At 38.2% G+C, this 26,056-nt stretch overlaps 2 protein-coding genes across 3 annotated transcripts in view; one reads left to right on the top strand and one right to left on the bottom strand.

Annotated features, from left to right (window-relative positions):
* Nucleotides 1-823, top strand: part of LOC135471073 (pleckstrin homology domain-containing family G member 7-like) — a 19,976-nt gene extending 19,153 nt beyond the window's left edge. The window contains exon 16 of the mRNA XM_064750120.1: nucleotides 593-823. Within this exon, the coding sequence (XP_064606190.1) occupies nucleotides 593-823 (231 nt within the window). The remainder of the gene's footprint in view (nucleotides 1-592) is intronic.
* Nucleotides 119-26,056, bottom strand: part of LOC135470325 (pleckstrin homology domain-containing family G member 7-like) — a 46,134-nt gene continuing 20,196 nt past the window's right edge. The window contains exons 3-17 of one of the 2 annotated variants that reach the window (XM_064749189.1): nucleotides 21,808-21,887; nucleotides 16,786-16,949; nucleotides 13,973-14,010; nucleotides 13,211-13,309; nucleotides 11,686-11,835; nucleotides 11,180-11,275; nucleotides 10,870-10,971; nucleotides 9,386-9,502; nucleotides 8,271-8,445; nucleotides 7,853-7,968; nucleotides 6,526-6,619; nucleotides 5,920-6,002; nucleotides 5,353-5,440; nucleotides 4,234-4,331; nucleotides 119-2,346 (exon numbers count right to left, since the gene is read on the bottom strand). In XM_064749189.1, coding sequence (XP_064605259.1) covers nucleotides 2,077-2,346; nucleotides 4,234-4,331; nucleotides 5,353-5,440; nucleotides 5,920-6,002; nucleotides 6,526-6,619; nucleotides 7,853-7,968; nucleotides 8,271-8,445; nucleotides 9,386-9,502; nucleotides 10,870-10,971; nucleotides 11,180-11,275; nucleotides 11,686-11,835; nucleotides 13,211-13,309; nucleotides 13,973-14,010; nucleotides 16,786-16,949; nucleotides 21,808-21,887 — 1,770 coding nt within the window. In that variant the 3' untranslated portion in view covers nucleotides 119-2,076. The remainder of the gene's footprint in view (nucleotides 2,347-4,233; nucleotides 4,332-5,352; nucleotides 5,441-5,919; nucleotides 6,003-6,525; nucleotides 6,620-7,852; nucleotides 7,969-8,270; nucleotides 8,446-9,385; nucleotides 9,503-10,869; nucleotides 10,972-11,179; nucleotides 11,276-11,685; nucleotides 11,836-13,210; nucleotides 13,310-13,972; nucleotides 14,011-16,785; nucleotides 16,950-21,807; nucleotides 21,888-26,056) is intronic. The other variant, XM_064749190.1, reaches the window with a different exon arrangement.

The following is a 26,056-nucleotide window of genomic DNA, read 5'->3' as shown; positions in this document are numbered from 1 at the left end:
ATAAAATTTACTTTTACTTCTATTTACCTATTTATACAGTAAATGGAAAACTGTCGGCACACAGTTGGATCTGTGTACCCACCAAATAATAAAATGCCCTTAGTAAGCAACTGGAATAGGGAAGAGACGGAATCACAGCTGTATTATTTGATCATCCGATAGGTTGGGCATATAAAAAGAAAGCTGAACAGATGAAGATTTTAACAAAATTTGTACATTACCTTACAAAAACACCACCTTTTTCGCAGTTTTATAACATATCAATCTTTGCTGAGGTTACTGTCAGATTTATGTGATACTGATTATTGTTTAACGTCATTCCGAATAATTTTTTTCCGATGACGGCCATTTTATGAGTGAAAGAAAGGCAAAATGCCGCACAAACGCAATCGACCGTTTATTGTGACATACGTGGTACGAAGAATCAAGTGCGTGAATCTAGAATTCCCCGTCCCTGTCTCGGATTGAGTCCAGCACGCTCCTCTTCACTTCCTTTTGTTTGAATTGATAATATTTTTGTATTACTATTATGAAAATTCCACTTTTGTATGCTGTGATCGAAATTTATTTAACCGTGTTTTGGCTTTTGTAGACAAAATGGCTGACATGTTTGAGAGATGCTAAGGACCGGCATATGGGAGCAACTGAAATCATCGAGAAGGAAGGCCCACCAGACGTCAGAATCAACGGATTGGTCGAGACAGGCTTCAGCTGCCAGAAAAAACATTTCCGACCGATGAGAAGATGTAAAACACAGAATTACGATAACACCTGCAGGCACAGAACCGAGAAACATCTCAGTTTGGATACAGACTACTGCTAAACTTTATACAAGCGGTCATTCTGTGTGTATGTTACTAGACGCAAGGTTACTTGCCGTTGTGCATAAGTACTCTAATGCTCCAATGTAGAGCTATGCCTCCTGCTCATCGAGTGTGGTGTTATTCACAGATTGGTCAGCTATTAGTATCAAGTACACCACTGTGAGAGCACTTAAGTGTTGAGCGGCGACATGGATAATATGAAGTGCAATGTCCGGCCATGCCCATGGTATAAGTACATACCACCTAAAGATGGCAGATGATGAGACGATAGATTATGGTATAGGAGATTACCTTGACCTCCATGACCGCTGCTTAGATCATCTGGCAAGGACCTTAACAGAGTTTCAGATGTTGTGACTTTCTCTGTCGATTAAATGACAGTATTATTCCCTGTTCTGCATAGAAATCATTCTCAGGATCTACACTTTGGTTAAGGTATTACAGGTAAAATCCTGGATATATTTCCTGAATAAGATGGTACCGTCATGACTTGGTAAATTACACGCCCTTATGTGTAGCTCGTTTGATTGTGTGTGTATCTGTCTTGGAGATGTTATGATATTTTGCTCTCCTGAAATAAATAAAAAGTTCCAGAAAACGAGTGTAAAGTGTTAAGAGTCCAGCCAATCTCAAGGCGTTAGATAACACAAATAAAACAATATGGATGTTAATTATTGTGAAGAATATCGCCTCTGTAACATTCCAACATAAACAATACGTTTATTTAAATTGAAGTATTTCTGGATTTTAAAGTTATACGATTTAACAAATGAAAATTCTATAAACATCAAATCTTTGTAAACAAAAGAAAAGTGTACAATCAGAGTATTTGTTCTTTTTTCACATGAAATTCGTCACATTGATAGACATTTGATATAAATGTTATATACACATTTAGGACACAATGAACAGCACGTCTGTAGAAGAGTTAGCCAGATATGTTTTGACACACCTCCAAGGCACTCGAGTGAGTATTGAGGTATAACATCAATTGTGGAGAGGCGGGGAATCACGGCATACGTGTGCCCATTGCAGGAATATGCAATGTAACCAATGCTCATATTTCCACGTCAGGTGAGGGGAATCGTCAAACATTATGACCCGGGTTCATGGTCCATGCACCAACTCTGTAGTCCATATCGGCCGGAATAATAGCAAGCTCATCTGCGTGTAAGCTTCCCTTGGTAGACACCGCCTTCGCATTTTGAGGAAAGAAAAACCTGGTTGATATTTACTCGGTTTGGACGTGTGGCTATAACTTATCGCAGAGCATGAGTTCTCCGGCGTCCATGGAGCGGGATTTCCCTCTGGTCAGCCTGAGGGCCTTCATTCGTGAGCGGTGGGCGGCGGACACCTCAGTTGGTGAGTTTGCGGGGCCAGTGGGCTTTGGAACCTCCTCCACCAGAATTGCATTCGTTGAATCCTGGGACTGGAATGACACGAGAGGTTTGCTGTTGATCTCTTCCTTATGGGTTTTCTCATAGTCTGCTTGAGCGTCTTTCAGTTGACTGAGCCACGTGTTCTAAATGCAAAGAAGAAGATTATTTATCCATCATATAAATAACACGCTGAGCCCTGTCAGTTATCGTATTTTTTGATGTTGTCCGTCACTGATGTGGCTGGGCTTAATTTATTCATAGTTTATTTCCGCTTTTACACGAGATAGCGCCAGGGTATTCATTGAAGATATGCCCAGTTACCCAGGGTCATTTTTAAATGTGAAAGACGCACTAAATGGAATCAAAGACTGTTTGTCACATCGAAATGCTCCAAACAGTATTTTAGATCTTAATGTTTATGGTCCGTCTTCAAGTTTTGTTTCATGACGTGTATGTGAAGATCCTGAATTGCATGGCATCATTAGTGTTTATGTTCATGTTATGTAGACGTCTTAAATTACATTTTAACAAATTTTACGGTCAGAAAAGTGTGTCAATCTCTCTATGTTAAATATTTGAAAAATCGTTGCAGTCATTGTCACTGTTATTTTATTTTAGTCATTGAAAGTATTCCAATTTGCTGGGTTCACACAAAAATATTTAAAGATTCTGTAAAGTTTTGAGAGTCGAGAAGATGGAATTCAACATTGTTAGATATGGCAATGACAGACAATTCACTCCGAGCAGCCATGTTGTAGAAGCCCTCATGGGCTTGATCAGTCACCAGCATTGAAAGCATCAAGTTATATATTGGCTTTCACGTCTACACACTTATCCGCTATTGATTATTATTATGGATTATTTTGGTGGATAGACAAGACATTGGTGCAGTGAATGGGGTTCTGAGGTTATTTTAAGTGTTAAGCGGAAGCTTTATGGTTCACCTGGATAGTTATGCAGTTATGTGAAACGGCTGACAGTTATACAATGCCTATATATGTTGGGCTGCAGTGCTTTATCAGGGCGAGCTGGCAACAAAGCCGCCCGAGGACAGCCATTGTTTGAGGATGAGAAGATTTCGCTGCATAATTTTCCTTAGCAATGCCAGATTTATTGAGAAAATATTATCAAGCACACTTAACTTAGGAACCGCGCATCAGCTACTTAGTACCGATGATACAGGAGAGGTAAGCGATGTGACGTCACGCTAGACAGCTAACATGGCAAAAAAGGCATCATTTGGTATCCATTTAGAATACCTCTGAAAATCTTTTTGGGAATGAATTCAAATTAAGCGGTTTACGGGAATTAAACAGCTTTTCCAGTAACTTTTATATCCTATATACCTCAGTTGTAAGCTGCCACGGTAAACTTTAACTGCAAAATTAAAAACAACTATAAACATTACTTTCATCTTATCCCACAGAAATTTTTACCAAAGTGATCAATTGATTTCGCAGGCAGCTGTGTTGGCCACTGTGAGTTTTGCTATCTACTTCCTGTTTGGTACATTGTTTTAAAAGAGCAAGATGTTACGTTGGGGAAATTAGATATATTGAGGGAACAAAGATATTTTGAGGGATGAAGCTTTCTCTAGAAAAAAACACCAAAAAATAAAAACCCATGAAGCAAAATAAAATATGACAAAAATAAAATCTCTTCTTTGTACTAAAGTGCTCTTCATATCACGTAGATTTGATGAGATGGTATTTTGGAGTAGAAGGATTTGTAAAATGATATTCATACTACTCGATGTGGACAATGGATTGCTACCCAGGTACCGATAACACTGGAGGAATCCCAGTGGTGCAATAGAGTGCGGTAGCTCGTGGATTTACTCATGGTTGAAATAGAATCAGAGTGCAGTAATGATACTGAAATGACATTCAGATGCAAGTCATCTACAGAAAAGCTGCTGTTTCATACACACTACATATGTGCCAATAGCTTTCTCAAGATTGTGCACACAATACCGTAAACAGGCCTACATAGACACACACATAACTCTGTAAGTGTATTAATAACTTTACCTTCTCTGAATCGTTACTGGTCTGTAATGTGTAAACTCCTATTATTTGCTGGTATCGGCTAGAGTGAACCAGAACAAACCCGAGCTTCAGTCCATGAACTGAAATGAAACAGAAACCAGAATTATTAATCTTAAAGAATCGGGTAACAAACCCAGTCTCCCTCGCAGACATTAATATAAATTGTTGTTAATTCAAAATGTGTTCGCGCTTTGACTGCAACTGTTCATAAATCCAACGTGGATGCAACACGATGCCTGACAATCATACAACAGCCGTGAACCATAACGGACGTTCTGGGTGAATAACCAGAATCTAGGCGCTCTAACAGACATTCGGATATCAGTCGTCAACCTAAATGGACGTTTCGGGTCAATAATCAAATCAATTAAGAAACTGCTAAAAGTAATCGGTAAAAAATTTTATATTTATTATGAACTTGAACTCACAGCAACCTCACTGAGGCTCCTGGGTTGTTGCGTCGCAAAGTTGTCGTTACTTAGAAACATCTATCGCACTTCCAAGTTTATTGTAGCTGTTCAGTTATCTGATGAGGCGATATTATTCAACACGGTGCATGTACACCCCCTAGCCAAAGGGTCAAGCAGAATTAAACCCACTGATACCCAAGCCAAGCGTCATGCAGAATTCAACCTATACTGATACTCAAGGCAAGGGTCAAGCAGAATTAAACCAACTGATACTCAAGCCAAGCGTCAAGCAGAATTCAACCTATACTGATACTCAAGGCAAGGGTCAAACAGAATTAAACCAACTGATACTCAAGCCAAGCGTCAAGCAGATACTCCGTTCATATTTACTCACAATGACTGCTTCTCTCTTACATGCTACCACCTTTATTTATTCAGAGTGAAGGCCTTTGATGGAACATCCTTGACGCACTTGTTTCTTGTAGTAATACCTTGATTAAAATCGTCAAACAACACACAGTATCAAACGGATTTACAAGGCAAGAAGTGTTTCGATATATCGCTATCCAAGCAAAGACAATTAACCAACACACTTTCGTGCGCCTTTTCAGCTGTGTTACGCAAGGACATGCATTGGATATCGTCAAGATTCACTACAAGAATCAACAATGTTCAGGGAATTATGTCTCACCTACTGCTTCCAGACTACCTATTTCATGAACGCGGAATCTGTCGAGTGGAATAGGCTGTCTGTGAACCACCAACATTGAGTGTTCTGACTGGAAAGGGTAAAAAAAAAACCAGATCTATATTATACCAATTTGTCAAAGGAAATGTGCCTGCAGAGATAACCGGTAGACTCTATACATATTTGAATAATGACACTATGTAAAAGAAGCACAGATGCTTTAAACCAGAAACCTCATTAATAGCCAGTCAGATAGGTATCTCTATTAGGGAAGATGAAACAAGCAGACAGCATCACGAGTTTATAAAATACGTATGTGATTTAAGGACAGAAGAGTCGGGCATTCAGACAAATAAGCTGTCCAAACTGGCACTCAAGCTATTCGATCTTGATAGGGTGGAAATCCATATGTATATGTAAAGGAAATTCGTTCATAGAACGCTGAACGAACTGGAACGCCATGAATTATCAGAGCAAATCCTTTTGTTAAAATAAAACAAGAAATCAACAGAAAGATTTGTTTAAACAGTTTCATGGAAATGAAACAAAAAGCTAATGTAACGCTCTGACCTTTTTAGGTTGCTTTTTTATTTTTGCCAAGAGGAGGATGTCATCAAACAGCATGAGATGGACATCTATCCCTTTCCCTGATTCTGAAACCAATTCGTGTATATTAGACATCCTACAACCATTATTTTCTAAAGCCTCGTCACATGGACTGTGCATCAACCACCACAATAAATCCATTCCTACAAACCGCCTTGTATATATTTTTGTAATTATGGGAATGAATTTGTCAATTTATTGTCTTTGAAAAAAGAACGAATGGGAAATTGAGCTGGGCCAAAGAAGCGACTGCTGTGTGACACATAGTCTCTTGCAGAATATGTTACATATGTTACAAAAACATATGTTACAAAAACATAACAAGGAAATATATGGCTCTGGGCGCTTATCAGTAAGAGCACACTGATAACTGTGTATAGTTTGTTTCTGACGTCTGGTAAAAACATTTATAGTATCATCAAAATTACTAATTTCACCCTTCTCCAATTAATTGCTTCTATCTCCACAATGTGTACATATCAGTGTATTCGCCATCCGCTTCAAAGTTTTTTTAAAGCTGAAAATCATTTTATCATAAATAAGTAATATTATGTCGTCATTTAGACTTACCAATCATTGATAGTGGACCTTCGTGGAGAAGCTGTCGTTTGGGATTCGCCAGAAGTCTTTCACATGGTTGTTTGATCAAAGTCGATTTGAGAAACTGAACAAAAAATGAGTAAAAAATCAACAAAATCATTTGTCATAGCTGTATGAGTCAACAAAAGAATGGATCAACCGACCATTAATAAAATAAAACAGACTGCCTGCAAAGAATAAACCACAGGTCAATAGTTTCCTCAGTTATAATAGGATGATTTGTGGAGATCTGTAAAAAGCGAACATCAAAGGATGCACGATTGGCACAGTTTCTCTCAGCACGAGATCAGTGCAATAAACGGACGGGTTATAATCTCTTCCGCTCAGAGTGGGATATATAATCTATGATGCGTCCTTTGACAATTCTCTTTTCCATCACTCATCTAGACATCCCCTGGTCGACAAAGCTTGCAGCAGCATGAAGGAGCCACGATACATACATGTAGTTGGACGTCGACACATCCTAGCTAAGTTACACATTGTGCCAGACGTCCCACAAAACCAAACCCTTCTCTACAATTATTGGTGCCTCAGCATCGTGACATCACTCTTTATTCGCTTCAAAACTAGCTCGACAACTTTTATGGTCACATAAATCAGGAGCAATTGCTTACTATATAATGATAGAGTACCACAGAGCCAGAAAGCAGTGGCAGACCAATGCTCTTACGAATAACGACATGCACCAAACATAAGGTGTTTACGTTTTAAGGCTGAAATTATCAAGATCACGCTACTGTCGGTCTGCAACAGAAAATAGACCTTTGCTCGCGCAAATTGAGAATTTATTGTCTTATGTATCTCATGGCAGACTGATTGCTAACAGCCGTCTATTTCATGCCCAGAATAATTTCTTTAAGTACTGGTGTAGAAGTGACCAGACGTAGCGGGTATTCAAGTCCCCATACAGCTCGGAAGGGCCAGATAACTGTAAAGAGAATGATGACCGTCGATCAAACCACAATCAGGCTGCGCTGTCTGAGAAAATGGCCAAACGATTACCACCGATAAGCCGGTCTCCTCGCGTCGCCAGGCCGATCGAGGCCTACAAAACGTTCTGCTAACCTTTAGAGTAGACATGTTAGCGAATGGAGAAACCCGCTTTTTCATCAAACCATTTCCCCAAGCTCGTGGGCTAAAACTCTGTAGATAGAAATGTTCAGGCTTTCTCCTATATAACCAGAATCACTACTGAAACTGGGTCCCTTGTGTCCTCAGCAGGATTAGGAGTGGGTAAGACAGCATGAAAACAGTTACTTTTAAACATGAAGCACCACGTATATAACCTATAACTGACCTCTGGAATATAAGCTTTGGAGTCCAGTTCTGTAATTGGCGGCCATACAAGCATCTGCTGAATTTCTTGTACTCTTTCATAGTTTTTTACCCATTTCATTTTGTCTTCGAGTTGTTCTGAAATGTGGCAAATAAAACACCAAAATCACTGAGTAATGTTTACATATGGGGACTGTTATCAATCAAAATGTTCCATTTGTATAAAAACATACTACATATAGAAGGCACGTAAACAAAAGTTTTAATTCCAAATATATGTAAAACTGACTCAGTATGACATTAATATCCGTTGAAATCAATCACATCTTCAAAGTTTTGATATCTAATATGCTCTATATATATTCAGCTCTCACTCAAGTCATTTCGATGTAGATGTCACTTGACAAAATCACATGGACAGAATTTATTTGGTTACATACTCAAGGAGTTTTCCACCGTTTGAATAGATTCGGTGAGTTGCGTCCTCTCGTCTATGTCCTCCGTGTACTTTCTGATGTTACTGAGAAGTAATGGTAATTTGGTACAATGCTGCATAGGTGCCACCAGAAGGTCTGTTAACTGTAGCCTGTGACATCTCATGTCTTGTTCACAAAACTAGAAATAAAATAAAAAATGTGTTCCTCAGGCAACCGATGGGTAAGAACTGACAATTCAGGAAACATGCAAGGCACTGTATGCACATACGACAAGCTATTGCAATTGTTACTGGCACAGCCTTCGCAAGGGCTTGAGGTTACCTAAGGTTTGTTGGATTACGCCATGCATCCTGCATGCAACCGGCGTAAACGTTAGAGACCTTTAGTTAGAAGTTATAACTACAAACTTGCAACTAGTAAATTCAAACCAGAATTAGTTTATCTATTCTAGTGTGAAGTTATAAGTTACAAGTTGAACTTGCTAGTTCTAGCAAAAGGTCTCTATTAAGTATATTTCTACACCTTCTATGGAACCGGGTAGATAAGGTGATGAACTGTTGCTTACAATCAATCTCATTGATTAAACCTCACCAGCTGGCCACAGACTGCGGCTTGCAAGGAGCTAACATTTACAGTTCCATTACAGTGCCATCTTATACAAAAGCAAGCAAATAGCTGTGTTTTTCGGTTTAAGGGAGCAGTAATGTTGACGCTAGGCGATATTGGCAAGGAGCTGTTTTTCAAGAAAGGTTCAGGATTTCTATTACGTTTACATTTGTTTGGCTATAATTAAGGAAGCCCCAAACTGAGCCGTTCGGCTGTGTATAATTTCCCCTTGCTCCGTTTGAGAATTCATCTCGGTCTCAAAAGGTTAAGAGAAGAGAGAAACAGACGTTACTGAGAGTTCTTTAGTCAGCAGAGGGGAAACTATGCCGCCAGGTGTCAGACGGCACTGGATTGCAGCCATAATGTGGACATTGGAAGTTTATAATCAAGAGGAATTCTAGATCAATTACTGGAGACCGTCTGGATAAACCAAAAGGCAACAAACTACAGCGCGTAATTAACACGAGTGTTTTCTCAGTACATCGGCATTTCGATCACCTTCAAATTCTCACCTTTTCAAACTCGCAGAAATCATCTTTCCGTCTTAGCTGTTCAAGATAGTTTAGAGCATTCATATAATTCAGACAGTAGGTATGGTAGACACCAGCATCTCGTGATAGGGATGAAAACTGAAAGCAATTATCCACATTTACATAAGTGTTCAGTATATATATATATATATATATATATATATATATATATATATATATATATATATATATATATATATATATATATATATATATATATATATATATATATACTGATGAAATATATAATGCACATATAATGAAGTATGTAATACCCCAACTCCGCTCCATTAACAATGTATATTTTGGTTTCCTGACATAATGACTGCCTCTACCTATGGTACAGATCATCCAAGTCAAAGCCGTACTGTATATGCACGCCCGACCTGGCGGCTCTGCCTGTTTGTCTGTCAAGCACAGACACAACGGGAACGAAAAGTAGTCGATGGCTTACTGGAAGCTACCTATGAATTATTTAGCTGCTGTTAACAGCCAGGTCTGTGGTTTACGATAATGAGGCAAAGCTAATGGTGCAGACATTGTTATAATTCTTCCTCTGAACATTTAGATAATTTCCCTTAATTTAGAAAATTGTATACGCACAGCCAGATGTGTTATTTTATGGGATGCACTACAACTCTTGCAATATACTAGACCGGATTCGAATGAATGACACCAAGTTCCGGTTTTGAAAAAGGTTAGGCTTCAATTAACTTGCACATCCGTCAATCGAAGACCCAGGGTTGCTGTCATGATTAAAAGATGCACCACGAAGAAGCAACGTTTGGGCACATCAAGATTTTAAACCTATACATCAGGGATAACAACAAACTGTTGTTATTTTTTGGAATCGGTGTTTGGCAACGAAGTAATTTATTATGAGAACTGTCTTGTGCAGAAAATTATCTAGTTTCTGAAGCTTGTAGCTAGAAACTCAGACAAAGCAGAAAACCCTGTAAATTCCATTTTTTCCTGTGATCGTCAATATAGGAAGAATTTACAGCTATGTTATGTATCCACATTTTCACAAGCAAAAACTACATGTAGGGAAGTGAAGAGAAAAACATGTCATTTTACGTTTAATGGGTTGAATTAAATCAAACGGGCCGTCATGGATAGAATATAATTAGCCGAAACCTGATGAATAATTTATTTTTATTAGTCACGTTTGCCTACCAGTGACCATGTTGACACATGCCCTTTCCTGACAGGAAATCTACCAATAGACCAGCTCAGTTCTCAACATTTAATATGGAGAGCAAATAGAAGACACAGTGATCCAGATTGCAAGGATTTGGTCTATTTCTGGAGTCCGATGACGAAGTCAATTTTCTTTCTCCAGCCATGGAGGTTTATTAGGACCACGGGACATTCCCAATGGGAGGAAACAATGGAAAATAATGACCTGATACACCAAGGCGATGGACGTGCTTACAGTACTATACGTAAATCTCTAATATACTTACCTTTTGAAAAGCCTTGATTAATATTTTCGTGGAACCGAAGTCTGTGTCACTCGTGTGCTTCACAAGGGCGGCGATGAATTCTTTTGAAAATGTGTAACTCACCTAAAATATGAAAATATTAAGTGATATCAACATCAACTACATCAACAGATACAAGTAATAGCTACATGTCGAATATCCTTTCTTTTGCATCACAAACATTGCGAACTGAGCTGTTTACACGAAACTTAATTTAGAGCCTTCATTTTGACAGTAATCTGAGTAAACACATTATATTAATTTTATTGCGAATGGCATAGGCATTACTTACATAGCACAGTTCGTCAAGGTTTCCAAACAGTGCCTCAGGTTCAGCATACATCAGAAATCCCTCAACCTGCACGTTTTTAAGTGGCTCCAGGAAACACTTCAAAGTGTAGAAATAGCATGTTAAAGAGAACGTCATACTGATATACAAAGTAAGAAATAAAGTCATAAATCATTTACAAATACTTGAAGAGAACCTATTTCTGTTTTCAGACAACTGACCAATAACATAACAAAGATCAAACATTACACATGATTGTCTTACGAGTTTAAATACGAGTTAGACTATCGTGTATCCGACGTGTATCAATGAAAATCACACTAAGCAAAGTATTAAAAAAACCTGTATGGCATGGTTTTAGTACATGTTATGGTAATACCACAGATTTATTGAGGAGTAATAGACATTTATTTTGCTCAAAATATGCTGAACTGCTTTTAGTGACTATAAGACAATCTCCGAGGTATCAGATTCATGATCAGTAGCAATATGGCGACGAGAAAACTCACGTGTTTGAGAACCATCAGGTGATCGATTAAGAAGACGCATTCACTTTTAAAAAGTTCCCATACGGCCTCTCGTCTCTTTAATTCACCGGGTGACATTTCGGCTTTCTTTTCCTTATCCCAACTGTTCATGAGATCGGACCAATGTAAATCCTGCAGAACAAACCACACAGAATCGAAACATAAAACAAAAGCCAGGGAATTTAGTAGAACAGAATCTAAGAGGCCCAAGGGACCATACTGACTTCCACATCGATGGTTCCAAGTCGAGTTTGTTGGACCGTACAACCAGATCAGATTGTGATTGTCTAAGTTATCCGACTGCAGTGTCATGTTTTAGTTCTCTGCATTTAATATTGACAGATGGGAATATAGTAAAAATAAAAACTTTATCGGATTTATCGATTGAAATTCTTATACCGACACGCTGTGCTTAATTGGCGCGATATAGGCATAACCAGGCCTGGGTTGTAGCTTATTTGGGATTCTGAAAATGAGAATGCTAAAAATGTGTTTGTATTTACTCCATACACGCAAGACTCATACAGGACATATAACCGACCGAGTAGTGAGCTGTTGGCTCAATATTTAAACAGCAAACAGGAAATGTAACGGAATGGACACAAACATCAGAAAGGTTGACAACTAAGAAACACTGAAAAAGTGAGTGTGTTCTACTAAGCCATTTAGGTCTTTCGCATAGAATCAAGCAGTGAGGACTTTCCAGGTCAGTACTCGCAAGGCCAATTCCCAAAACGTCGTATAACACAAACTACCAAAGATCTAAGAAAGTATATGACGTATGAAAATAGGAAGGAATCATGCAAAGAGAAACAGTAAACAGTTTTCAATGATGTCGGAAAGACGAAAGGTATGTTCAAGGCGACTGAGTGAAATCAGTACTCAAATCGTAAATTCAGGGTCATTTCCTCTTGATTATAACTAAAAGAAACACGACAAATCAGAGTAGGCTGCACAGTCGTCAGCATAGACAAGTGTGTACAAAACATGAGGAATCAAAATATACACACAAATACAATAATACCATATAATACAGGACCTTCTCTTCAATGGTACGTCATAACATGAAAATTTGGAGTTTTCAATATTTCAACCTAAACTGTGCAGGCTACACGTTCTGGAATTGACAGATCAGCTATTGCAAACATGTGCCTTCCGACATCATTGGAAAGTGCTGACTACTTCTACTTTCAGGCGACAATCTTGCGTTAAAATTATAGATACCTTTCATGGATTGCGATGTTAATTTCAATAATTAATCTAGGAATTAAAGTTTGGATATGGTTTTACTGGTGCATGGCTTGGGCTGTGACTGTATACTTTGCACATTATTGATTAAATCCAAGCTGAAAACAGTTTCTTTGTTACACAGAATAAATAAGGAAAACAAGAGATGCCAGAAACATACTGAGGAAAGCAAGGAAAATATGATATCATAAAAGAAGCGATGACCCAGGAGCCTCCCATCAATGAAGTCGCTCTAAACCATATTGTTATCATATCTTACCTTGAAGGCTGCCAGATGGTTGTCTTTGAAAACGGATGTTTTCATTTGGCTGAGTACATCACCCAGTTGGACAATGGAGTCTTTACTTCTTGATCGACGCTGAAATATACCACAGAAACTATGAGATTACAAGAATCGAAGCGAATGATTTCAAGAATACAGTATGTATGTGTAAACTGATTGGATTGTCATATATGAAGAAAACGGAGGATTTGGGGTAAGATATCTCCTTCGCCAGTACCTAACATACAAGTCCGCGGGAGCTTAATGCGAAGACGTGATCTCATTGCTTAAAAACTGGATAGTCGCAGCGAGCCAGAGCATTAATCAGCTGAGCCAAGGAGGCCTTTGTAGAGGATGTGGACAATAGGCTCCAAGTTACACACAAGTATGTACGTGACGTATTTCATACGCATTTCAACACCACATAACTTTCACAGACATGTAGACCTATGCAATTAAAAATGTAAATAGGTTGTCGTACAAAACTGCATTAAAAGTCTGAATGTTCTGGATTCAGATGCATCTGTACATTTACACCTTTTGAAAAATGCACCTGCCTGCAACTCACTAAATAGATGCTAATGGGCTGCCTACGGCGGCCATTCTGGGTCACATCTGACCTGTCTGGAGGATGAGGGGTTTTGCGTTTATAAAAGAGGTTATATATTCTGAAAGAACCTCACTGACTGGTACAGAATGTATATGATGACGATTTTGAGTTATAAAGAGCTATCTACGGAGCCCAACGTTCATACTTACCAATTTCCGGAAAGAAAATGCCTGTCTCGTTTTCTTTTCTACAATATATAAATTTTAGCTTTGGATAAATCTTGTTTTATAGTATATTTAAGTTATTGTACAGTGCATTTTATTTTATTCCTTTGCTATTTGACAGCTATTTGCCGTCTGGTATATTGTGCTAATGCAGTACTTTGCGAAGAATCAAATTTAAACTCAATGTATTTAAGATGAGTAAATAATGCCCAAGTTACCTTAAAGGATTGTCAGAATAACCCTGATCATATTCATGGATGCTAGCTGTGGTGTTGTACAGTTTCTCTACATCATCCCCAGTTCTCACAACTCACATTTGTCGGTCGTTTCAACTGTTCAACACGTCTAGTCTAACAGTTGGTAACTACTTATGTTCCAACTTGAAGTACTCATGCCAAATTTTCTGCTTGTGCCAAGTGTTGTATTGTGTCCGACGTGTATTTTAATATTCTGTGCCCTATTTAGTCCATCATCTGATATATTTTAAAATATATTTAGACAAAGTTGACTCTAGCTGATTATTGCCAATTTCACTTTTGTATGTGTACCGTTCTGGATTAACGTTTCTCTCCAACAGCTCTAAGAGAGCTGCGTTATGTTTTGTATACAACAAACAACATATGCACGTAAAAAATTAATCTGATTACATGCAAAACAAAATATGGTTGCATTGACGTTAGGATGAACTCAAAAATGCTATTCAGTTGAATGCAAAGCAGAACGTGTCAGAACGTGTCATATTACAGCTACGCTCACATACACTTATAAACAAGGCGCTTGAAAAACTTTCTGAATGAAACATTTATGACGATCACCTCAGCCACAGGATCTTACAAATGTAAATAAGCGTAATGTGTGCACGTAGTATGCAGAGCATTTCCGTATATTTCTGCAAACGAAATGACAGGTTATCGTCATAAAAAACTTACCTAGTGTTATGTAGATGTACGTATTTCATTTCCTCGCAAATCTCAATGTATGCATTCGGTTATATCAATTTTATTCGTCCAGTAAGCGTAGTGCTAGCCAGCCGGGTTGTCAGTCTCCAGGGTAAAAGTTCTAGTCGTAAGTGTGTTCCATGATAAATTGGCACACCAATACAGACAACCCCATTATCTCAGTGTATGTAAAAGAACCGAGTTACAGTCTGGCAATCCAGTCTTGTGGGATGTGGAAAGAAATGCTGACCTTTAGAGTTTAACACTTCATAACGAAGAACGGTAAGAACGGTATTGTTGACTGATGTTTTTCTTTAAACGTGTGCATTAACGAATGATACTGTTGTTTTACCTCGCGGTTATTTCAACCGAAATTCAGGCTGTGAACTTTGATAGTTCTGGAGCGAAGCAATACGGTGCTTGGAGCAACCAGAAGTATCAGTTAGACATGATTTTGAAAGAGGGCATTCAAAAAGACTGAACTGGTATTTAGATCATGGAATAAAGTTCGTACAACATCATGGTGAAGCTGTACATGTATAAATGTATTTATATAAATATTTGAAACTTCAGATGGATTGTTTCCATATATATGTCTACGGTTTTCCATAAAACAAAGCGAGAGACCCGAAATAGTCAAGTCAACATATTTGGTAATCTATAGTTCGGAGTAACTATTAGGCCATCTTCAGGCAGAAAGAAAGAATATATATATATATATATATATATATATATATATATATATATATATATATATATATATATATATATATATATATATATATATATATATATATATATATATATATATATATATATATATATATATATATATATATATATATATATATATATATATACTGTGCTGAAGCGTAGACAAATATTAGGGTGACATTAAGGCATCATAAAGACAAGAGTAAATAAATAATGTTTATCTATTTATTTTAAGTGATTAATGTTCTATCCGCACTGAATTTTCACTGTTATGATAACAGTGGGCATGGCAAATGGAAGAAAGTGAAAGGCTTGATGCATGTGAACACATGATATCATCGCTCAAGTCTTACTATTTTAACATGTGGCCCTAAATATCAATATTTTAGACCCTTAAACCTTCAGCAACTGACCCCTGTTTTAACAGGACTATTCCAAAGCCTGCTGTAGATACTTAAAGGTGGACAAACATGAAAATTACACAAAGTTCAGATGAAAGAGCAGGAAAAGTTTTTCATAAATGTGGTATTCCTTACTATTTTGATATTTTTTTAAATAGAAAAAGACGCTTGAAAACAAGTTTTGTATGGTGGGTATTTGGGACCACCTTTTGGTATATATAGTCTTTGAGTAATAATGTTACAAATGAGGATGTCACACTTGTTTAATAAATATATTTTGCACTAAAATTTGGTCTTTTCAGCTAAACACATGTTCAACCTGGATTTTGGTCATATTTATATTTTTTATATATTCATAAATATTTTCATAATTCAAATTAAATGCACATGGTTGGGTATAAAGAATATCATTGAAATAAATTTATTAGACTTACATCACATCTGTATTTAGAACATTATTATGCAACGGCGATAAATCCCAAAGGTGGTCCCAAATACCCACCATACAAAAATATTCTCAAATACCCTTTTCTCCTGAAAAAAAAAACACAATAAAATTATTAAAGACCATATTCGCAAAAAAGTTTTGACGCTCTTTCAACTGATTTTGGCATCATTTTTATGTTTTCTTCTCCTTTAAAGATGTACCACTGAAGGAGTATGACTTGCCCTGTCCAATCAATACTGAATCTCACAAGAACTGAACTTTAAAACGGTCAATTAAAAAGAATTGAGTCATACTCACCATCTGTGTTTGACCCCGGCCGACTGCAGGCAAAGTCAGCCACGGTGTTCCGTTTAATGAGCATTTTCTTGGGGTGGATTTGAGGCATGCAGGCGACTGGGGTTATACTCCTGGAGACGTCCTCAGAGCTTCGTCTTCGACTTCTAATTAACCACCGAGATGGACTGAAATGTATGGAAAGTGCCAATGTTATGTACATGCAGAGGAATTAAGCATGTGCCACAAACCGATATGCCATTGCCTGGCCCATCTAAGTTCACAACTGACTTTCAGATCAACTATGTTCGAACATTTAATTTTGACTGGGTAGTGGATGTAGTGAAGGATCAGAGCTCTTTCATCTGTCACAAAAAAAAAACTGGGAGCAACCTGACCCAAGGAATGTGGTGAGAATGTTAAGATTTCCTTTGGCAGAACTCACTTTTCGTCTTCCATTCTGCATTGTTTCGTCATGGACACGGTATGCTGGAGAACATCCCTTAACCTACGCTTTGGACCAGTTTCTACTACCTTTGGGCTGTTATCGAATTGACATTCTCTTCCTTTCATTATTCATACATTTCACATTTTATCCCTTCTGCTGAGGCGCTTCTTCTTAGTACTATTATCTGGTTTCGGTAACAAGACTACTGGTACCCTGGGGAATGGTGCAATTTCGAGAGAATAGCTAATGCCCGTTAGGTCCGATGGGCAAAGCCTCTATCACTTGTGTTTCACTAATTATAACCTTTCTGTGGGAACACTTTGCCTACTTTCCATGATATTACTCCATGTCCAGAATACAAAACCATTTGGCTAAGCATACCAAATATGCTATAGTCAATAAGTGGTTACGTTATCAATATATATGTAAAAATGTAAATGTTTAGGATGTGCAGTTCATGCATATATTTTGTTTATCTCATGTTGTCATCATATACATTTTCCCGGGAAGTGTAAACGTGCAAAAATATCAACAAACTCCATGCATTTCTAGCTCCAAGCAAACCTTCTCCGGGTAATAAGTACAGGAAGTTTCGGTTTTATAGGAGGCATGGTTAAGTACAAATCAAAAGGGAGAAGAAACCTATCATCCTTAGGTATTCCATTATTGAAAACAATAATGCCCGAATGCCACAAAAACCTAACAATCAATGAGCAAAAGAGTTACAGCGCAAAACACGGCCATTGATGGAGAATTACACGCCGCAAACAACACGCCAATCTGACATCATCTTAGATACCTGGACTAACAGATGAACATGCCTTCATGAATACAGAAGGTCCAAAACTTCCCTTTTCCCCTATTCCGCCCTGTTCAAATCCATAAGTCACTTGTTAACAAAGCTTCTCTAAAATGCTCGTTGGCAAATTTGCATACAACAGATAGCCGCATGGGTGGTTGTGAACCGCTGCCATTCCGTCTAACTTCTTCACCTTCAGAGAGAGAGAGAGAGCGATTACTGAAGGGATGGAGGAATAGTGCTCATCGCCTGATCTTACTGTGACACGCGACACGCCTCCTCCGAGGTCTCGATTGCAGCTCAAAGTGAGGTTAGCGGTGGAAAGATGATGAATTGCTGTTTCTTGCCCTGGGTTCGACTTACCTAACATCTAGGGACCTCGCCACACCTGGTCCCTGTCTTCCCAAGTCTCTAAACGGAATAAATTTAACGTTGTACAGAGTAAAAGTCACCATCTGTTTTTGGCAGCTAAATAAAAATCTAATTTAGACAATTAGGACACTAATACAAAATGACGACATGTAAAATATCGTCATATTTTTGGCATAGTTTATCCACAAAAAACTCCCTGTGCCAGAAAATTTTCGACATATTCTAATATAAGAACAGTACCATCAGTAATTGTACGGGAAATTTCACCTACATTTGCATCCTCGTGGGTTTCTGTACAACTTTCTGCCTATAACTACCATTTATTGACCACCCTGGTAACTGAGTACGGCTTCTAAAGCATCTGCTCAGTTAAATTATGTTGCCATGCTCTAATATTGTTCTCTGGATAACCTGTACAACGAGTCTAATGACGCACATTGACATCACCCATCATATATCTCTTACCTGATTATTGTCATTAATCCTATATAATTATACCTGTCAGCATCTATTAGTGATCACCGGATGAATGTGCCCCGGACTAATGACAGATGCACTGCACTGCTGTTGTTTAAGAACAAGGGAATCTTTGGGTACAATTATCTGATGAAAACGTTTAGCAAGGTAGAGTAATAATGCATCAAAACTGGTTTACATTTCCGATCTGGGGTTTCCGTCATCACTGTATGCAAGTTTGTGCTGTTTTTTTTTTTGCTTTATATACAGGATAGCCCTGGATTACAGGAAGCACACTTCTGTGTGAACTGAGATCTGCTACATCTTTGCACTCAGAAATAAACTGTTTATGTAAAGGCTTAATTTGACAGTTGTTCCCAAGGATTCATTATTAAAGCTCTGTAAACTAAAGGTTTTGCATATGAATTTGTATAGATGACACCAAATTAAGTTGTTAAAAGGAAATATATAATAATGTATCAGATTGCTGTCTAACTCCAAAAATTTTTTACTCTTACTCTGTCTGTCACAGTTATGGGCATCATAAACCGCAGACCGTTAGCAAGTTATTGACGAATTTTTGACGAATTGACGGTGGAAGGTAAGTGATGTTCAACGAAATACTAAGCCTGCAAACGGGCAAACGAGCCGGGCGGTTGTCATCAACGCTCTATGAACAATGAGCGAGCAGGTATAATCAAATACCTCATTGTTAAACAGGAACTGAATAACGCATATTGTATGTGTATATACTGCTTACCTTGCGACGATGACAAATCTATATACTTGCAGAATAAACCCGCCTATTCCTCGTCCATACAAACTTACACGACAATCGAGGCACAGTCCCTGTTTGTTGTTGGTAGTTCCTTGTGTTTTTTGGCGTAAGGGAGGCAGGTTAGTAAATGAGCCAGCAGCGATGAGAAGGAAAGAGGAAGTGACTTACGCTTGCTTGCCTTGATGTCGATGGCCTGGATTCTGATGAATAGAGCGGCCAGACAGCTGAGCAGGCTCAAGTGTCTCAGGGCGTGCTCAAATATATACTGAATAACTGTAATCCGGGCTAATGGTAAATAAATCATTCGCCTTTACCTTCTACTAACATATATATTACTTCTTTAAAAAGGATTTCCTAATCATACCTGGTATTATTGTTTATTTAAGTATCTCACCATCCACCATTCTATGTCAGTTCACATCTTTCTATCGCGTATGCTTGCTTTCTATAACTCTCAGCAGGGAATCAAACGCATGTACATGTTAACCTCTTGCACAAAATGGAAAGAGGACAGCATGGGTACTACTGAAATAAACTTGGTAACAATGGTGATGAAATGATTTCATCGATAAATGTGGCCTTAAGGAATCTTGCCAGCAGGCAGAAACAACACGTAATATTCCATATATGTTCTCATTAGATAGCTGAAATATGCGTTTATCTCTTGTTAATACACATCGACTTCCTCGAAGTATAAAGCGTAAATGAGTCCACAATAGCACTTGTCTAGCATCTGGGCCAATTACTGATATATATGAGGATTGTGTTTGAAGTAATAAATATGCGTTGGAGCGTGGGAAGCGTTTAAATGTAGATGTCTTATAAAACGCCAGTTCAGCGACCTGTTTCAATTAGGGTCACCACCATGAGACAGATCAAAGCTTTACACGAGCGTTCAGATGTATAAGGGCATGCTATGCTACGTAATCCTGCCCGCTCCTGCAAATCGTATCGTGTTTGGTGATGATTCCACCATCACCACTTTGGTGGAATCTATCTCTTACTTCAGTAGCCATTAGGTGTGTGAGGAATCAGTATTCCACCTAGTTATCTATGGAAACACACAACAAAATTAGATAATACGATATCTCAGACCACTGAACGATGGATACGGTGAGCCTAATATAGGATAAAAGAAAATATACGGTGATAGCACAACTTGTTATTGACCATACCCTTTGTATGTATTTTTGTAGTACAATTACTCTATGATGTTGTGCATATGTCTATTGCGTAGGAATCACAAGGTTTGCTGTTAACCTGACATCAGATGGCATTGCAGGTAACATGCTATTTACTTTATTTTCTTCAATAAACAGTGCCTGATTGTGATTCCCTTGGTGCGTAACTTACTGTTGAACTAGATAGTTCTATACTGGCTAATATTTTCCCTGTTCTTGTAAGGGTCCTTAGTGTTCTCAGTTGTCCCGAAAGGGTTATCTGAAATTTTCGAACAGTTATCTTGTTTTACCACACGAATTCACTCTGACTTCCTGTGGAAGTGATTCGACGACTTACGCGTAAGTGTTGGTGAATTAAAGATTTATTCAGCATGATCAAGTTTTGCAGTTTGTTCTAATATCCGTTGTACGAGTGTAATGGGTAATGATGGGGAGCTGACAAGGACTTAACAAATCAACAGATTAACTCCACTCATCCGTTCAGGCCTATTAGGGTGAATGCCACGCGTTGCACATTTTCAATGAAACCATGCAAATATAGTCTCGAAAATTGTGTTGTGCAAGATTGACAGTAGTCTGAGTGCGTGGACTCCGTCAATTGCCGTTCCTAAGATGACAAACTATGGATTGCTGTCATGATGGTCCGTTGTTTACACATAAGGCCAAATAATTGGTCGTCATTATACGCTGGACCCTACACAAGGCCTTCCACTAGCCCTAATCTCCGACAGCCAATACACCTGCGCGTCTGAGCGTCAATTCATGTATTAACCCTGCACAATGTTTGACGTCCTTGCGCCTGAGGGCGAATTTGAAATGGTACAGATCAATCCCCGAACTCATATAAAGATGCCCTTTCACCGCATTTTTTTAGTATGTTAAACTCATTTCGTTGCACATGGAAGGTTGCATGCAATATCATAACTATCTTACCAGCAATAAACGCTGTTTTTAAAAGATGAGGAAGAGCATTATTGGGTTCATTGTTTACTCGATAAAACCATGGGCTTACCCTTCGTTTTCCGACTCGTCGCTAGAGTTGGACGGTGAGACCGCGGGAGACATGTTAGTTGGGGATACATCGCCGCAGTTCTGAAAAGAAATAGTACATTTTTACATTATCCATGCAAATTACCACAGCAACACATCCACAACGCATGACCAGATTTTGATGCAGCGAATTCCATCTTGAATCACCCAAGGCGAGATGTATTCTAAATGAAAATGTTTTTTTTATTAAAACATATGTATTTATGTAGTATTTTTGTATTGAAAATAAGTGTTAGCTTTTTCATTTTATACGAAGCCTTCAGTTCGCTAATTTTGAAATTGATGTATGCATAATAAATCGATAAAGGTGCTTGTCGGACATATTTAGGCTACTGGTATGGTTTTGTTGATGACACACAATGATAATCATGTATGTTTTCACGAGTCAGCTGTAGAAAAGATTTAAAAGGAGTTTATCTCTCCTGAAATATGTCCATGCTCATTTCTAATCACTGTGCCATGTTCAGGGTTAGATCGAAACATCACTCGGTTGTGCTCTTTGGCGCCCAGATATCCAGATGCTTTTGTTTGCAGAAATTTCAAAACAAAACAAATCATCACCATTATCACGTCAGGATAAATACAAATAAATCTTCGATAACAGGCATGTGATCATCGCCTTTGTCGTATTAGCTATTACTTGGCTTTGTACAGCAATACTTATATATTCCACTTCATATTACTTGAGAACATCAATAAATGAACAAATCAACTTATGGGACAGTTTACAACATTATCAAGCTATGCTACCAGAAGTTGCGGGTGAGAGGAAAAGGTCTGGAATCGACTAGATCGAGCATCCGCATCAAATTCAAATCCATTGAACTGACGCTTGCCTATACATATACTCAGGCATGGTGCAACTGAAAAGTATAGATTTATTAACCGCAATTCCGGCCCATCCTGAAGTGAAACCGTGTTTCCCACACCCATGGTTTGATTTCGGTGCAATGATACGACTCTTTGTTTTGATCACCAAGGCCACTCGTTTGAAGGAAAAGATCTGCCGGTAATAATCAAAGTAGCGGGGATCAGCTGGCTTACCACTGCTATACTGACAACTGACCTATAAACAAATCCAAAATCAATATGTGTCCAGATGGGCTGCAAAAATTGCAGACAGTCGTTTATTGTTATCAATTTACTGATAATTAATAATTGTTTTATTTTTTACGCAGTTATCAAAAGTACGATTTACCGATGATTTGACCTCTAAAATTTGCCGGGGGTTAGCGCTACAATGAATTGTGTCTCTATTGAACTGTCTGTTCTTGATTTGCTGAATCAGAAATTCAGAAAATTGCTGAATTTAAATGGGTACGTACATAGCATCCCCATTGTAAGTGACTGAAGCAGGGTGGCAGTCAAAATGACCTGGTCTAATGCCTCGGAGAAGTGAACGTGCAGAAGAAGAGAATCGTTGTGAAAAGGTAATTTTATATACACAGTAATGATTCTGTCCCATGAATACTCACAAATAATCATGCTATGAGGATTCAATCGTCGATAAACAAGGAGCTTGGTGAATGTAACACAACGCTTAGCCATTCGCATCTGCAGACCGGTAATCAAAGCCAAATATTTACACGACACATCGTTCGATATGTTTTATATTCAAACCGATAACTCTTTGTAACAAAAGCTATCCTCAGCACACCAACCATTTCAGTAGCTTCTTTCGACTGACAGATCTAAGACAGAACCACAAACGTATATGTAAGCCTCTAACTGGAATTATCCACATTTCCATCCGCTGCACGCCCGAAAACTGTCACGGAAATATAAAAGATCTCAATCAGCGTACGAGTTTTCCTGATTGGTTCGTGAGAAAAAAATAGCGGACAAGCTTCTTAGGGACTGGAACGTGATTTTGCATTTTCAGCCTTCAGAATCCAACGAATAGACGAGAAAGGCAAGCATAGAATCCGCAATATAATGGGAGACTCTAGGACGAGCTACACAGAAGGTCCAAAAAGTTTTCTTCTGTGACGTTATATACTTCATAGATGTTTCATGAGCACACATACACCCATAATTGTGACGTAATAAAGGCAGGAAGTGATGAGTTCACATGTTTGGACCGCGTTGATACAGCCGAAATGGAGTTTATGAGTTCCCCATTGTAATTTTACAATAGTGTACAGTAGATGTGCCTTTGTCATCAGACATTGGATTGGGCGAATATCACATGAACAAGAACAGCTTTTAAAAGAAAAAGATAGAGTGCACATGTGTACAAATAACATTTGTATATAATAATACAGAAATTGTAAGGTCTATTAAGTCTAAGGAGCTGTAACAGTGTGCTGAAGTTGATAGGTTTCAGCATAGAGAATAAAGCTACAGAGAGTAAAACCATATCAGCAACGTCGGTGCGATAGCTGGGAAATGGTCAAACATAACCGGTGAAATTCGGTCTTTTGTCAATTTACCGCAGTTAAGGATTTATTCCAAAATAAATGATCATGTAAATGCTCAAATACTAACGAATTACACACCTCCAACCACAATTATGCCTTAAGCAGAAATGAATAAAAAATATGCAATAATGTTAATTTAAATTTATTATACATAACTCGTCTAGAATTACTCAAAGTTCTTCAATATTAAACACATTAAAATTACAAAACATTATGGCCCAAATGAAGTTAAGAGACATCTTATAAGCTATTTGTTTAGGTGAGCTATTTCTTTAGGTGAGAAAGTAGCTATCGAACCTTTCATGTACATGGAGAAACATCACTGCCTTCTTTCACTGAACTAGGAGATAGGAACTGCATATGGATTGCACAGCTAAGATGTTTTAAGACCTATTTGTAATTATCTGTCAACACGGTTACTTTGCGCCTTTCATCAGACATGGAAGTCCTTAATCAGCCTTGAGATGAAAACAGAATTTGCTGAATATGTATACAGCATTCATCTACTAAATGCATTCTTTTGCGAGTGGGCGCTGGCACCCGAATATCGGATACAGAATTTAGCTGGGTAATGGGACTAATAACAGAAGAAAAAACTATGGTGGGCTCAGTGGAGGGTCCAATTAGACCGGCCGTGAAGGACGAGCCAGCATGAACCCTTTGGGAACTGAAACGGGAAGTTCCTGTGACTCGCATGCGCCTAGTATACTACCACCCGTGACGGAGAGACACAAAGAATAATTTATATCTGTGTTCAAGTTGCGGTCTGAAGGGACCAGTGCCGTGGCATCCACGAAGGAGTTCGTCTGGGTACTTTTGTCTAGAAGCCAAACTACCGTGTGAAAGCGTTGCTGGAAGCTGCCCTTGGGAATTAACTCCGTTATGGTTAAATAACTCCACAATGGTGATGTTTGAGAAGAACAATTTGAGAATTAAGTGGACGGTTTGCTGCATCTTGATGAAGCGGGAGCTAATTTGTGAAGACATCAAGCTGATAGAGTATATCGGTGGCTAGGTATTAGTTTATAATATCACTATGCACTATGCTCTATTCATAGCAAACATAGAATTTCAAGTAGAGAGTAAACAAAATGGAACACAAACTGTGAGATAGTAGTGGTCGCTAGCCCCGTGATATTATAGAACTTTTGAAATCTAAATCTGAGTGACAAACACTGTAAATTTCCATTATTCAAGCCATCAACACATTCATTGTATGCTGGGTGCGAAATTTTGAAAAACAAGCCTGATTCTTGCAACCCACATCTCGCCATGTATTATACGTTTGTGTACACTCTACATAAGACTTAACGAACATTAGACTACTGTTGAAGTGCCACAAAACTGTTTGCCTTCAAAAGTTAATAACTAAACATAAATCATAATTGCAATCATCAAATGTTTATGGATATTGTCCCATCTACAAACATATTCCACCACGATTCGTCCTCTGGAGGAAGCATCTGGAGCTGAATCCAGATTTATGCATTTTAGGGGTTTGGTACATAGGTTTGAAATAAATCGATAATTACATATATACAATTCATTCTAGAACAAATAAACTTGGGCATCGCATCGATTTTTTGGAATCCTGAAATTCATAAATCTCCATTTAAGGCCACATTATAACAGCTTTTTATAGGCAGCTTTGGAACAGTTCTACAGAATATGATATATATGAAACTTAAAATCATGACATTGTATGGTTCATACTTGACGAACTAAATTCCCAGTTTAGGTTTACCTAATTCCCAGTGCGCGGCAATAGTGTTATATATACATGTTCCACGT

Source organism: Liolophura sinensis, chromosome 7, assembly GCF_032854445.1.
Source record: "Liolophura sinensis isolate JHLJ2023 chromosome 7, CUHK_Ljap_v2, whole genome shotgun sequence".
In the NCBI taxonomy this organism is placed as follows: domain Eukaryota; kingdom Metazoa; phylum Mollusca; class Polyplacophora; order Chitonida; family Chitonidae; genus Liolophura; species Liolophura sinensis.
The sequence above is the reverse complement of the archived record's forward strand: the minus strand, read 5'-3'. Positions and strand labels throughout refer to the sequence as shown.